A 17,231-nucleotide genomic window follows, 5' to 3' on the forward strand; every position below is an offset into this window, starting at 1 on the left:
CGTCTGGGCGACTGAGTGAGACTCCAACTCAAAAAAAAAAAAAAAAAAAAGAATTAAACAATCTAAGCCTTGTCATGTCTAGGTATAAAATTATTCATTTAGGCAGACCAAGAAAAGATAGCTACATGCATTAGTATATTAAAGCAGTAATTCCTAATACTTATGGGGAAAAGTATATATTTTGTTGTTACTTTGTGGTATTGCATAACACACCATACATTTATAGCATATATAATGCATAAAATTCCCAGTCTTACCAAGAGATTTTTAATGTGCCCACTCAAAGTCTCAGCAACCCTTCTGGTGTTTTTAACTGCTCTATTATAAATTAAAGTTGTAGCACCCCTGTTCCAGTCAACTACAATTACATTCATGTCCTCTTCATTCAACAAAATCCGTATAAAGTTCTGAAGCCATGATGGGGATGAGCCCAGTGGTCTGTATCCATGAATAAGCCAGACTGTTTTCTTTTGTGTGTTGAAGTTAACATTAAGTGACTTATTATGTTCAAACAGTGGCTCAGCACAGTTCAGGTTGTTTCTTGTATACATCATCAGAATTATATTTGTTCTAGGAATAAATAAATCTCTGAAGGCATCCTTTATATTTAGGGGAGAGAATTCAAGGCATGGTCGTTTAGTTTCTGAAATAAGAAAAGACAAGTTAGTCAAGCTAGTACTGGGATAGTATTTGATTCCTGTCACTGTTGCAAAGAACAGAATTGAACATGGAGAATGGAGAGGATTTCATTTCATTAGCACTTCAACATAATTTACTAAACAACTACAATGTTTAAGGCAATACTGATTATGTAAAAAGACTTTCTGAACCAAAAATATTAACATAATTGCAATGGAAAATATAAATAAATGTGATTGATTAAAATTTAAGGACAGTTTTTTAAAAATCCATACAGAATAAAATAATAACATTGAGCGTGAGTGAAAGCATTAATATTGTTAATAAAGGAAGTGTTTCTGCACTGTTGATGGGAGTTCAAACTAGTATAGCCTCTGTGGAAAACAATATGGGAATTCCTAAAAGTTCTAAAAATTGACCATATGACCCCACAATCTCCCTACTGGGAATATACCCAGAAGAACTATCACTAAGAGGGATCTACAAAAAAGATACCTGCCCATGTATGTTTATCGCAGCATTGTTCACAATAGCAAGAACATGGAACCAACTGTGCTGCCCATGAAAAGAGGACTGGATTAAAAAATGTGGTACATATACATAATGGAATATTATCCAGCCATAAAGAGCAAAATCTTGAACTTCACAGCAACCTGGATGGAATTAGAGGTTATAATACTGAGTGATCTTTCACAGAAACAAAGATCTGCATATCACATATTCTCACTCATAAGTGGACCTAGAACAGCTACTGTAATACTATAACAAAAGGATTGACAGTAGTGGGAAACTGTGGTGGGGGGGAGATGGGTAGGTGGGATTGACAGTAGTTGAGATCTGCCTGGGGGGGGCACACCTCATCAACAAGGGTACCTGCACAGTGAATATGTGTATACCTAACCCTGAATTAAACCCCACAGCTTGAAAATAAAGTAAAATATTTTAAAAAAGAAAGAAGGTATAATGTACACCAATAAAAGAAGGTAAAATGATTATGAACTTGAACAGAAGTTTTACATAATAGTACTTTAATATGGATAATAAACTTTAGTAAAAGTATATTTTACTTGACCAGTGATCAAATGAATAAAAATTAAAAAAAAATGCACAATTTTTATATAAAACAAAGAATAGGAAAATTATTCTAATTTTTTACTGGTAAAAGTAACTACTCAAAGAACAACTGTTGAGATACCATGCAGATAGCATTCTTTTGAAATTTTATGTGTGTGTACCATCAATATAACATAAGCAATCTTTTTTCTTTATTTTCTTTTTAGAATTTACATTACTAAAATAAATCATTTGTATTAAATGTAAAGACATTAATCACAGGGTTATGTATAATGGGACAAAAATATAAAATGTCTTAATTTTATCATTATAGTATTTTCATCCATGTATGTATTCTATCTTCTGTCATCTATCTATATTGATCTATTTACCTATCTACCTACTTAGCTATCCTAGAAAGTACAAGGTCAAAAAATATAGTAACAGCGAGGCTCAGTGGCTCAGCCTGTAATCTCAGCATTTTGGGATACTGAGGCCAGTGGATTGCCTGAGCCCATGGGTTCGAGACCAGTTTGGACAGCTTGGCAAGACCTCACCTCTACAAAAAAAAAAAAATTATCCTGGCATGGTAGTGCCTTCCTGTAGTTCTGGCTACGTGGAAGGCTGAGGTGGACGAATTGCCAGAGCCCAACAGGTCAGCACAGGGGTGGCCATGAGTGTGCCACTGTACACCAGCCTGGGTGACAGAGTGAGACTCCAACTCTAAATAAATCAATAAATAAAATAAAATAACTATGCCAGATTAATAACAATAGTCATCACTAGACATTGAAATAATGTTTTTTTAAAAAATATAGTTTTATATGAATACAAATTTTTCCTAATAAGCATATAATCCCAAAGGTATTTTTTAAAAATAAGAACATATGCTCAAACATTAATGGAACTTCTGGAACTTTAATTTGGTAAAAAAAAAAAAATTTGGGAAAGAATTTGTCAATTCATATCAAAAATTTACAAAAATGTTAGTATACTTTACTTCAGAAATTCCATTTATAAAAATCTATCCCATGAAAAACAGCAAAGAATGAACTAACATATATTATGTTAATACTGGGGGCAATATGCATTACTTACAATAATTCTAGTTTTCAAATATGTGTATAATATTCTCACAACTATTTATAAGAAGGAAAAGAAAGCAAACAATGAAGAAGAAGCAAGACTTGCATTCAATTCCTAGGTTAAGAGCTGAGAGATACTTGGACAAGTTACTTCATTTATTCTAAATATCAAGGACTGAGCAGCAGAGAAGAGAAATATATTGAACCACTGCGCAATATAAATGCCTGCTACACTGCAAATTGTGTAGGAAATCATATGCATTCACCTTCCCACCAGCTGGAATTCAGACAAGGGTCAACTACAGTGAATACATTCAAATTGCTGGTTCACTCCAAGCCAAGGTTGATTGTACCAGGCCCTAAATTGAGTACGAGGAATAAACTAGTAGGATCTCAGTGTAAAAACAAAGAAAAAAATCCCTCCACTCAAAATAATCACCAGAAACATTTATTATCTTTTGATAGATGTAGAAGTAATTGCAAAACCCCTGCATCACCCTCATTAAAATGAAAAATAAAATGGCATCTCAAAAACAAGATCAGGAGATCATTAAGAGAAAATCTATTGAGGTAAAATAAATCAGATGAATAATGGAATAATGAAATATTTCAATTCAGAAGAAGTAAAAACGCCATTGCAGAATAGAAGTCCACATTACAAATGCTATTAAAACATGAAAAACTCTTCTTATAGTAAAAAAAAAAAAAATGAAGGAAGGAAGGTATTAAAACTATGAAGGGAATTATAAGACAGGATCTGACCATTCAAATTTAAAATTATTATTTTCCTTTTGTGGGGGGGCATAATTTTTTGAGGGAGAAAGAAGTCACAACTATAATAATTAAGAAAATAATTATATACCAGGGTCTGCAAATGGAAAAGATTCACCACAGTCTAGAGAAAATCAGTTAATCATACTCACCTAGAGACTTTTTATAAACTGGTTTGGATTTTGATGAAAGGGAAAGATATCCTAAAAATATCAAGGCAGAAAATTCAAGTTACGAATCTCTATTTGTAAGAAGGAATAAAGTTGTGTTGACTATACATGTCTTTTTTAAAAAACAAGATATCAGACAGACAAAAGTGTAATAAATAGAGGTTATAAGTGGAAGGGTTGTGGCCTAATTATTTTATACCATTCCTAAAGTACACCACTCATAAATGACATAGTACAATCACTAACACTGGCGCTGTTACATAAATGTTAGATTTATTGATGACAAAAAGAAACTCTCAGTACAAAAAGACTAAAAATGGGCATGGAAACAAGTTAGATACTGATTTAAATATAAAACGATAAAACATGGATGCAGAATCAAAATTTATTCTTGTACAGTATGTCTAAATTATGCTCTAAGACAGAAATGTAGATTAAATGTATAGAGGAAATAAGTTTGGTGCAAAAACTCCACAAACTTGGGAATCACAAAATTTTAATTTTTTGACTTAATAAATAGATAAATATGGGATCAAAATATTTAAAACCTTAAATGTTAACTGCTGCACTAATTAAAATAGTATGCATAAATTTCTACACACTAAAAAAGTAAGTCTAACTACACACTAAAAAAGGTAAAAGTCTAGCAAACTTTGTATATATGCAAAATACAAAGATTAATAAAGAAGGAAATATAGAAAGAAGAAATAATAAGACAAAGTAATAAAATAGCACTAAAAATATGACATATAAAGAGTTATGTATCTATGTAAATTCTGACTATTAAAAAGCACAAAAATTATTTTATTAAAAAACAGGATATTTAAAGGAGGTACACAGGAAATTTTATTTTATTTTATTTTATTTATTTATTTTTTGAGTTGGAGTCTCACTCTGTCGCCCAGACTGGAGTGCAGTGGCCACTCCCGGCCACCGCAGCCTCAACCTGCTGGGCTCCGGCGATCCTTCCGCCTCAGCCTTCCGAGTAGCCGAAATTACAGGCGCATACTACCACCCGTTGATTTTTTTATTTATTGTAGAGATGGGGTCTTGCTGCCCAGGCAGGTCTCGAACCCGCAGGCTCAGGCAATCTGCTCACCTTGGCCTCCCAAAGCACTGGGATTATAGGCTGAGCCACCTAGCCTGGCCAGGAAATTTTAAATAAATGGTAAAGTAAGTATATTCTACACAAAATAAAAGGAAAGTAAGTTGGTGTATCATATTGCAATGGTGGTTTCAATTCAACAATTCTGAATTCATGCAATTTGCCTAGGAACATAGATTTACACCATAAGTGGGACAACTTGCTCTACTCCTTGATATGAGCACAAACATAGGGCTTTGTCCTAGCAAATAAAACCTTGAAAAATGTAATGCAAGATGAGGCTTAAAATAAACTGCACATGGGGGTTTGAACTCCTTTACCTCTGCCATCACCATGAAAATATCACTGGTATAGCCTGCTAGAAGATGACAGACAAGTGTAAAAGTGCAGAGTTCTCCAGTATGCTAGGCACTATTAACTTCAACTGACTGACAGCCAGTCAACAGCCAGACAGGCTAGTGAACCCAACCAAGAAGATCATTGCTACCCAGCCAACTCCTATCTCACTCTACAAGTGTGAGCCATAGCTGCTTTATATAAAATGCCCACTGAAAGCTTGGAGTTTTAGTTTGCTTTTATCTTATTTTAGTATTACTGCAACAATATATAACTGATTTATTTACAACATTAAAATAAGGTAAAGATAATAAAAGTGAAAGTTATCAAATAATGCAAAAAATTTAAACAAATGTGTTGTCAAACTCTTAAAGAATATTAAATTGATTCAATTCTGCTAGATTTGGGGAATGTAAAGAAAATAAAATTCTAGGAATCAAAAACTTGCAAGGATCCTCAATAAGGTTGTCAGTGGATGTTTCAGCAAAATCCTTGCAGGCCAGAAAGTAGTAGAAATATATTTAAAGAGCTGAGATTTAATAGTTCTCAACCTAGAATTGTATATCCAGCAAAATTATCCTTTAAAATTTGAAATGAAAACATTCTCAAATTTTCAGAAAAGCAAAAGCTGGAGTTCATTACCACCATGTGCCCTACATGAAATGCTACTGCAAGTCCTACACATTGAAATGAAGGTATACTAAACTAGTAACTAGAAGTTACATGAAAACATATAGTGTTCTCTGTTAAAGACAAATACATAACAAATGTAAAAGACAGTATTATTGTAATTTTGGTTTGTATATTCACTTTCTATTTTTTACAGAATTTAAAAGACAAATGCATACAAGTAATTGTAAACTCATGTGAATGGGTGCACAATATATAAAAAGAAGTAATCTATGTCATCAATAACAAAGTAAAAGAGAGTGGAGCTGAAGCGAGTAGAGCATTTTTATGTTATTGGAATTAAGTTGATATCAACTTAAGAAAGATTAACTTAGACAACTTTTGGATGTTATTTTATAACAGTAACCACAGAGAAAATATCTATAGGATATATAAAAAAGAAAATGAGAAAGGAATGAAAACATACAGAAAAAATACTACTAAACATAAAGGGAAGTAGTAATGGTGGAAATATGGGACAGAAAAACTTTAGTATATACAAAAAACTAATGAAAAATATCAAAAGTAAGTTATTTTTTCTCTCAGCAATTATTTTAAATTTAAATGTATTAAACAACCCCACCCATCAAAAACATAGATTGATGGAATGCATTTTTAAAAGGATCCAGTTACAGGCTATCTTTAAAAGACTCATTTTAGATTTAAAGACACATATAGGTTGAAAGCTAAAGGATGTAAACAGATATGCAATGCAAAAAGTAACTAAAAGTGAGCAGAAATTTTGCACTAATATCAACAAAATAGCTTTAAGTTTTAAGAATTGCTACAGCAAAGAAGAAATACATTGCAGAGATAAAACAGCAAGAACTTTTAGAACAAAACAAAGAAGAAAAAGCTTCATTATATTGGATTTGGCAATGATTTCTTGAATGTTACAAAAAAAATCATAGGCAACAAAAGAAAAAATAGATAAATTTGACTATCAAAATTAAATTTTCTATGTATCAAAGAACATTATCAACAGAGTGAAAAGGCAGTCAACTGAATGGGAGAAAATATTTATTAATCTTATCTCTGCCAAGAAATTAATTTCAGAATGTATAAAGCACTCCTACAACTCAACAATTAAACACGAACAATTAAAAGTAGGCAAAGGGACAGATCCAAGATGGTCACCAGGGAGCAGCAGACTAGTGTCTCTCTCACCTAGCAAGATGGAGTGTGGGGACCCAGTCACTGACTGATGGAGACAACCTGAACACTTTTGGACAGATGATACACTTTGACCCAAAGGAGGTCTCATTGAGTGCACAGAGACAAGAAAGCATCAGTAGATGCAAGATTCTGGGCACCCCATTCCCCCGACCAGTTTCAGGTAGCAGAATGTTGGAAGCTCTGCATGGTGAAGGAGAGGAGTGAGTGATTCTAAGTGATTTTGAGTCAGTTTATCCTCTCCCTGCTGTGTGCAAGTCATTGGTCCTACACGGGAGAAGTTTTGGTCAGGGCACAATGTGGGGTATCTGGAATCAAAGTGAAACAGGGAAAAAAATCCACCCAACCAGTTGCCACTGTTGGCAGCCAGCTCCCATGCACAAAAACAATTACCTGCAGAGTGAATCTGATTGGCACATCTTGCTGGCAGCAAGTTGAGAAACAGACCAGTGCCTCTCTTGCCGACCAAGGCAGAGAGCAGGGACCCAGCCACCAATGCACCCTGCAGTCAGCAAGGGTCCTTTTGCAAACACAGACCAGAAAGCTATGGCAAGCAAGGAAATCTGGGCAGCCTACCCCCCACTGTGCATCAGGCTAGTAAAGGAACTGAAGTTCCACTCAATGAAGGGGTGAAGCTAGTAATTTTAAGACAAGTCACTTCATCCCTTTGCAGCTATGAGTTACACACAGCAGAAGGTGAAAACTGGTTCCACTAGTTTTGCAGTAGGAGAGAGAACCTGCAATTACAAAACCTGTCACAGAATGAAGCAAGCAACAGAAGCAGACAGTGCCTGGAAAAACAGTCATCAGAGCACAAAAAATAGAAACTCTCCAGAAATAAGATTGAATGGCAAAAATGAAGAGAAATTGATAGAAACAAGAAGTGAAACTCAATGAAACTATGCAGAAATTAAAAGTGGAGTTGGCTAATTTAAAAACAGCCTATTCTGAACTAATAATAACAAAGAACCCCATACTCAACATAAGTGACAAATTAACAAGCATAAGGAAAGAATCAACCAAGAAAAGGAAAGAGTCTCAGAGCCTGAAGACCAAAATATGGAATTAACCCAATCTGTTAAAAACACAGGAAAAAAAAAAACCTCAAAAGGAAGGAGAAAAGCCTCCAAGAAATGAGAGACTATGTCAAGAAGACAAATTTCTACCTGATTGGTATGCCCAAAACAGAAAGAGAAATGGAGAGCACCATGGAACAAGCATTCCATGGAGTTATCCGAAAAAACTTTTCTCATCTCATCAGAGATGTAACCATGCAAAAACAAAAGATTCAGAGAACTCCTGCAAGGTATCACATGAGAAGACCAAACCCTAGACACATGAGAAGGCCAAATCCCTGTTTCACTTTGATTCCAGATACCCCTGCCTCCAAAAAGTAAACATGAAAAAAAAAAAAAAATCCTAAAGGCAGTGGGAGAGAAAGATCAGACTACCTACTAGGGAAGATCTATCAGAATAGCTCCAGACTTATCTGCAGAAACACTATGAGCCAGAAGAGACTGAAGTCAAATTTTTAACACTTAAAAGATAAACTATTCCAACCAAGAATTTCCTGCACTACCAAACTAAGCTTCATCTGTGATAGAGAACTAAAGTTCTTTGCGGGTATCCAATTCCTAAGATAATATGCCACCTCTAGACCAGCCCTTCAGGAGATGCTTGAGAAGGTCTTGAACACAAGGGGGGTATGAGAATGGTTATGCCTGTCACAAAAGTATAAGCTAACACAGAGTTTACAGAGTACCCACAAAACACACACACACACACACACACACACAAGTTAAAAAGAAACAAAGAAACTCCCTAAATGTCCCATGGCAGGAATAAACTCTCACATTTTAATAATTAACCTGAATGTGTATGGACTTAATGCACCACTGAAGAGTTTTAGAGTAGCAAACTGAATAAAAAGCACAATCCAACAATCTGCTGCTTCCAGGAAACTAATCTCACTGCAAAGAACACTCACAAGCCGGGCTCGGTGGCTCAACCTGTAATCCCGCGCCTTTGGGAGGCTGAGGTGAGTGGATTGCCTGAGCCCACAGGTTCGAGACCTGCCTGGGCAGGCAAGACCTCATCTCTACAATAAATAAAAAAATCAGCCGGGCTTGGTAGTGCATTGCCTATAATTCTGGCTACTCGGAAGGCTGAGGCGGAAGGATCACCGGAGCCCAGCAGGTCGATGCTGCGGTGGCCGGGAGCGGCCACTGCACTCCAGTCTGGGCGACAGAGTGAGACTCCAACTCAAAAAGAACAAAAACATAAAACAAAAAAGAACATTCACATACTCAAAGTTGGAAGCTGGAAGATGATTTTTCAGGTGAATGAAACACAGAAGAAGGTCGTAGTAGCCATGCCGATATCGGAAAAAAATCTTCAAGCCACCAAAAATTAAAAAGAATACAGAAGGACACAACATAATGACAAGAGGCTCACTTCACCAGTAAGAAATATTCATGCTAAACATATATGCACCCAACACAGAAACACCAGGTTTTATACATCAGCTACAAAGTAAACAGAGGACATTGACTCTCACACAATCATAGCTAGAGACCTAAATATCCAACTAACAGTGTTAGCTAGATCATTGAGGCAGAAAACCAATAAGGAGATCTGGAACCTCAACTCAATGCTCAGCCAAATGGACTTAGTAGACATCTACAGAACACTTTACACAATGACTACAGAGTATACATACTACTCATCAGCACATGGAACATATTCCAAGACTGATCATATTCTCAGACATAAATCAAGCACAAAAAATTTACAAATAATTGAAATAAAATGCCAAACATCTTATCAGATAACAGTGGAATAAAAATGAATATCATTACTATGCATACCTGTATTCAAATAAAATTGAAAATCTAAAGGAAATCCAGGACTTTCTGATTTCATACAACCTCCCAAAGTTGAAACAAAAAGAAATTGAAACTCTAAACAGAACAATAACAATCTAGGAAATCAACGCAGTCACAAGATATCTACTCACTAAACAAAGCCCCGTACCAGATGACTTCCCACTTGAATTCTACAAGATACACAAGAAAGACCTGAAATCAATCTTACCAAAGGTATTCCAGGCAATTGATAAAGATAGAATTCTCCCCAAATAATTTTATGACGCTAATATCACACTGATACCCAAGACTGGCAAAGACCCAACAAGGAATTACAGACCTATCTCCTTGATGAACATAGATGCAAAAATTCTCAATAAGATTCTTGTAATTTGGATACAACAACACATTTCAAGAATCATCTACCACGAGGAAGTGGGCTTCATTCTTGGGATGAAAGGCTGGTTCAACATTCCACAAGACCATAAACATAATTCAATACATTAACAAATGCAAAACCAAGAACCACTTGAAAATATTATTAGTTGTGGAAAAACATTAGACAAAATCCAAGATCTCTCCTTGATAAAAACCCGGGAACATCTAGGTGTAGAAGGGAACATTCCTCAAAACAATAAGAGCCACTATGTTAATCCCACAGCCAACATTTGTTCACTAGGCAGAAGTTGGAAGCATTCCCCCTAAGAATAGAAACAAGATGAGAATTCCCACTTTCACCCTTCCTGTTCAACATAGTACTGGAAGTCCTAGCCAGACCAATCAAGCAAGAGAAGGAAATCAGGGGTATTCAAATAGAAAAAAGAGGAGTTAAGTTATTCCTTTTTGCAGATGATATGATTTAAAAACCCAAAGGAACCTGTCAAAAGCCTCCACACACAAATACATGACTTTGATAAGTTTGGGGCGTACAAAATCAATATGCAAAAGACAGGTGCATTTTTATACACCAGCAACTATAAGCAAAGAACCAAATAAAAAGCACAATTCCATTCACAGTAGCTGTAAAAAATAAAATAAAATACTTTGGCATCCACATAACCAGAGAAGTGAAAGACCTTTACAACAAGAACCATAAAACACTGCTCAATTAAATCAAGGATGACATGAAGAAAGGGAATAGCATTCCTTGATAATGAATAGGAAGAATCAATATTGTCAAGATGTCCATCCTACCCAAGGCAATCCACAGATTCAATGTAATGCCCATCAAATAATAACATCTTTTTTCTCAGACCTAGAAACAACAACACAGAAATTCATACGGAAATAGAAAATAGCACAAATAGTCAAAACAAACCTTAGCAAAAAGAACAATGTGTGAGGTATCACACTTCCAGATTTTAAAATTTATTACAAGGCTACAGTAAATAAAACAGCCTGGTATTGGTAAAAGAATAGGCACATAGGCCAATGGAACAGGACAGAGATTCTGGAAGCAAAAACACAGTCTCCCAACCAATTCATCTTTGACAAAGCCACCAATAACAATCACTGGGGAAAGGAGACCATATTTAGCAGATGGTGCTGGAAAAACTGACTGACCACATGCAGAAGAATAAAACTAGATTCCTACCTATCACCATATAAAAAATCAACTCAAAATGGATCAAAGACTTAAAGATAAAATATCAAACTATAAATTCCTAGAAGAAAACATAGGAAATACCCTTATGCACATCAGAACAGGCCAAGAATTATTGACCAAGTCCCCAAAAGCAAATGCCATAAAAGCTAAGATAGATAAGTGGGACCTTATCAAACTGAAAAGTTTTTGCGTAGCAAAAAGAAGCTATTAGGAGAATATAGAGACAACCCACGGAATAAGAGAAAGTATTTTCAAGTTATGCATCTGACAAAGGGCTAATATTCAGGATCTACAAGGAACTCAGTGAAGTGAAAGGAAAAAACAGACAATCCCATTAAAAGTGGGCTCAGCCTGTAATCCCAGCGGTTTGGGAGGCCAAGGTGAGCGGATTGCCTGAGCCCGCGGGTTGGAGACCCGCCTGGGCAACTTGGTGAGACCTCATCTCCACAATAAATCAAAAATTAGCTGGGTGTGGTAATGCGCGCCTGTTGTTCCAGCTCCTTGGAAGGCTGAGGTGGAAGGCTCGCAGGAGCCCAGCAGGTCGAGGCTGCGGTGGCCGGGAGCAGCCACTGCACTCCAGGTTGGGCGACAAATTGAGACTCCAACTCAAAAAAAAAAAAAAAAAAAGTGGGCAAAGGACATGAACAGACACTTCTCAAAAGAAGATATACAAGCACAAGCAGATAACAGACACGTGAAAAAATGCTGAGCCTCACTAATCATCAGAGAAACGCAAATCAAAACTACTGTGAGACACCACTTAACTTTGGTAAAGATGGCTATCATAAATAAGTCACAAAATAACAGATTCTGGTGTGGGTGCAGTGGTAGAAGTGTAAACTCATTCGACCTCTACAGAAAGCAGTATGGTGATTACTAAAAAACCTAAAAATTGACTTTCATATGATCCAGCAATTCCCCTTTTGGGAATATACCCAGAGAGACATAAACCAAAGAACACCTGCACATGCATATTTGTTGTTGCACAGTTCACAATAGCAAAACATAAAACCAATCCTACTGCCCATAGGAGGTGGATTGGATAAAGAAAATATCCGCCTGTAATCCCGCGCCTTTGGGAGGCTGAGGTGAGTGGATTGCCTGAGCTTGCAGGTTCGAGACCCGCCTGGGCAGCGAGACCTCATCTCTACAATAAACCAAAAAAATGAGCCGGGCGTGGTAGCGTGTGCCTGTAATTCCGGCTACTCGGAAGGCTGAGGCGGAAGGATCGCCGGAGCCCAGCAGGTCGAGGCTGCAGTGGTCGGAAGCTGCCACTGCACTCCAGTCTGGGCGACAGAGTGAGACTCCAACTCAAAAAAAAAAAAAAAAAAAAAAAGAAAATATCCATATACACAATGGAGTATTATACATCGATAAAGAACAAAATCATGGACTTCTAAGCAAATTGAATGGAGTTGGAGACTATCATACTAAATGATCTATCACAGAAACAAAGAATCGAATGTAACATGTCCTCACTCATAAGAGGGTCCTTAACAATAATCACATGAACACAAGGGAGAGATTGGCAGTTACTGGGCACTGCCAGGGGAGGGAGGGAGGAAGGTAAAGAGCATGTGACAACACAAGGGTACCAGGTCCACTACCAGGGGAATGAGGGCCAGATGGAAGCCCAAACTTCACTTGCAAGCAGCCTACCTATGATGTTAATCCTCACTTGTACCCCACATCTCTCTAACAGAACGTAAAAAAAACCCCAAACACAGAACAATGGGAAAAAAATCTGAATATGCATATCAATAAAGATATAGAAATGATCAGTAAGCTTGTGAAAAGGTATTCAATATTACCAATAATTAGGTGCATGTAAATAAAAATAATGAGCTATCACTCCCAACCGATTATGACACTATTTAAAAATGAAAAACAACTGTTTCTGAGAGTATCCAGAAATTAGAGCCCTGTGTGTTGCTAATGGATGTAAGATGGTGCAGCTGCTGTGAAAAACAGAATGGCGGCTCCTCAAAAATTAAACATAGAATTACCAATTACTGTATCATCCAGCAATTCTACATATGAATGTGCACATACACAAAATTGAAAGCAGAGACTTGCAGAAACATTTGTATACCCATGTTTAGAGCAGAATTATTCACTACAGCTAAAAGGTTAAAGCAACTCAAGTATCAACCAAAAGACGATTAGATAAACAAAATGAAATAGTATGAAAGAAAAGAAATTTTGACACATGCTACAGCATGAAATAACTTAGAAAACGTTATGCCAAATGAAAATAAGCCAACCACAGAAGGACAAATACTACATGATTCCACTTATATAAAGTAGCTAGAGTAGTCGAATTTGTAGACACAGAAGGGAGAATGGTGAATGTATAGCTGAAGAATAAAGGAAAAAGAGGGCTATTGTGTAATGGTTATAGGTTTCAGTTAGGAAAGACAAAGTTCTGGAGCTGGATGGTGAAAATGGTTACATGACAATGTGAATGTAGTCAATGCCACTGAACTGTATACTTTAAAATCATTAAAATGATAAATGTTTGTGGTATGTTTGAAACACAATTAAAACAAAAACTGACAGAATCCAGTTCCTGCCATAATAGAAATCTCATCCCAGATTTGCCTTAGTTTTGTAAACAACTAGAATAACAACTGAATAAAATATATGAAAAACAAAAAGTTTAGACAATGGACAACACAAAGCACAGAACTGTGATATGTGAAAGAAGGAAAATAAATTATTTGAGTCATATATTCTAATAACTTTCTGCCTGAAGGCCATTTCCAGACTGCAATACAGGAAGGGAGAACCAAATCAGAACATGGCAGTCTTGCCAAGTTGGGGAGAAACATTGTAAATTAAAACTGAAATAATATTCCTCAACGTATCCAGTACAATAACTAAAATTAAAGACACTTGTAACACCAATATTAGTGAGGCTGTAAGTCAACTGAAACCATTGTACACTGCTGGAGCAAATGACAAAATGATCTAATACTTTAGAAAAAGTTAATTTGCACTTATATGACCCCCCAAATTGACTTCTACATGTTAACACATGAGAAATAAACATATGTCTTCACCACAACATGTAGAATGACAGAGTACTTTTTATATTTATATATAAAGATCCCACATAGGAAAAAACCCAAAAGGTATAAGAGCAAATCAATTGTGTTGTATCTGTATATTGTAATACTACTCAGGAATAGAAAAACATAAACTTCTTATACATGCCAAAATTTTGATAAATCACACAGACATTATATTAAGCAAAAGATTCCAGAAACAAAAAAAAGTACATGTTGTTTAATTCCATTTATATGAAATTCTAGAAAAGGAAAGTTTGACTTATAGTGTCAGGTCTGTGTTATATGGAACCAGAGGTGGAGAAGGAATTAATTGCAAAGAGCTAACTTTTTGAGGTAGAGTAAATGTTTTATATCTTGACTGCTTGGTTGTTACATACCATATAAAATAAGGTGTACCTTTTCATCAAAATGAATCAAAGTATACAATTAAATGATACATTTTATTGTATTCAAATTAAACCCCAATAAAGTTAATTTCAAAAATGTATAGCATAGTATGATCTAACACTTTTGCAAAAACAAAATAGAGAATACATAAAGCTTATAATTGTTAAAAGCTCAAATAATCCTAATATCAACATAAAGATATGACACTCACACACACAAATACATGATTTATAGATCATTCTAACTTATGTAACTATCTAAAAAGCAAAATTCCCGAATAATATACTCACAAAATACATAGCATAATATAAGAACAAGAAAAATCAATTTTAATTAATATAATTTTAAATAAGTTAAAATATAAGTATAATTTATCAAAATGATAATTATTTCATGCCAATAATTATTATCATATTGATAATAAAACTAGTGGCATGATTGCATTATAATTAAAAAGTAAAAAAAATCTGCTATTACACTATGAATTATTTTTAGCATTTTAACCTTCCAATAAGATTATAATAATGTAATCATAATATCACAAGCAGTGCAAAGATTCTATATAGGAAATATAAAAAATTTACTGGTAGATTTAAAGTATTCAAATAAATAGAAATAAATACTACAAATATAATGCAGCCATTATTCTTTTGTGTGTGTGATACAATATTTTACTTAAAATATAAAGATAGAAACTAAAAAATTAGAAATTTTAGTATGAACATATAAATACATAAAAATCAATAGCTTCTTTAATAGTGATAATTTCACTTTCCTTGCTAATGAGGCCAAAAATGTTGGAGCCATCTTTGACTTCTCACTCTCTTACACTCCAATATGTAACATAAAATATAATAAAAGAAATATTCAGAACCACAATAACATAAATATCAATATATTTTTAAAAAAATTTTCTAAGCTTATCAACATTCCTTTTGAAAACTTCTCCCCACTCTGATTATTTTGAAGCTAACCATAAAACACATTTAAAAAAATAAACTCTCTCAATCCTGGTCAATCTGAATAACCAATTTGCCTAAACCCAGGCTTGGACTACATAGCAGAGTATGTAATCTAAACAGTCCTGTGAAGGGAGGGTTTGATGAACATTGGGAGAGATACTGACAGAGGGAGAAAATAAAGTGGCTTTTTTATTTCAAGATGTTAGGCTATAAAAAAAATACATTCTGTAGTTACTTTTTTTAATATTTAGATCTGACTGTATTTAATTAAAAACTTTTCAGTTATATAGGATTAAAAGTTCCCTTTTTATTAAATTTAAGTTGCTATGATTTATAAGTTAACTCGAGGAAGTAAAGAGGGAGGAAACAAAGAGAAAAAGGAAAAGAAAGGAGAAAGAAAACAAGAAAGAAGAAAGAAAAGAAAAATCAGAAGAAAAACATAAAAATCGCAATACTTGTAAAATAAAACTAAAGTTGAAGAACTTTACATAGGAATGGAGAATATTTGAATAAGCAATGAGATATACCATAACTTAGTATGTAGGAGTCAATATCGTGAAATCAATTCTGCTCAAATTAATTTATATGGGTAATGCAATTCTAAATTAAGGTCTAAATAAGATATCTTCAGGGAGGAAGAAAGTGTATAAGAAAAGTTAGACATTTTGAAGATAATAAGGGGCATGATTAAAATTACATTAATATTACACACCAATTAAAAAGAGACCCTTAGAATAGAATCAAGAATTGATAGATCAATGAAACAGAAAGGGGACACCCATTAATACACCATATTAGCCCTGCTAACTATGGTAATTAAAGACAGTCAAAGGTAATACAGTCTTACATACACAATGTTAAAATAACAACTCGATTCTAGTTATATGAAAACATCCCGTGTAAAAGTAAATTACATAAACTAGTAGAAGAATATAGTTAATATGTACATGATCTCAGATGAAGGAATAACTTTTTAGCATAAAAGCAAAGAAAGAAGCCATGAAACCAAATAGATTTCACAGTGCATAAATTTAAAACTTCTGTGCATAAAGAAACACTATAAACTAGCCAAAAGACAAAAAATAAACTTTGGGCCGGGCTCGGTGGCTCAGCCTGTAATCCCAGCCCTTTGGGAGGCTGAGGTGAGTGGATTGCCTGAGCCCGCAGGTTCGAGATCCGCCTGGGCAACTTGGCGAGACCTCATCTCTACAATAAATCAAAAAATGAGCTGGGCGTGTTAGCGCATTCCTGTAATTCCGGTTACTAGGAAGGCTGAGGCGGAAGGATCACCGGAGCCCAGCAGGTCGAGGCTGTGGTGGCCGGGAGCAGCCACTGCACTC

At 35.1% G+C, this 17,231-nt stretch overlaps 1 protein-coding gene across 1 annotated transcript in view; it reads right to left on the bottom strand.

Moving 5' to 3' along the window:
- Nucleotides 1-17,231, bottom strand: part of LIPI (lipase I) — a 29,362-nt gene that overhangs the window by 4,372 nt on the left and 7,759 nt on the right. The window contains exon 2 of the mRNA XM_021708021.1: nt 258-643. Coding sequence (XP_021563696.1) covers nt 258-643 — 386 coding nt within the window. The remainder of the gene's footprint in view (nt 1-257; nt 644-17,231) is intronic.

Source organism: Carlito syrichta, unplaced genomic scaffold (assembly GCF_000164805.1).
Source record: "Carlito syrichta isolate Samal-C Ts95f unplaced genomic scaffold, Tarsius_syrichta-2.0.1 Scaffold130450, whole genome shotgun sequence".
In the NCBI taxonomy this organism is placed as follows: Eukaryota; Metazoa; Chordata; class Mammalia; order Primates; family Tarsiidae; genus Carlito; species Carlito syrichta.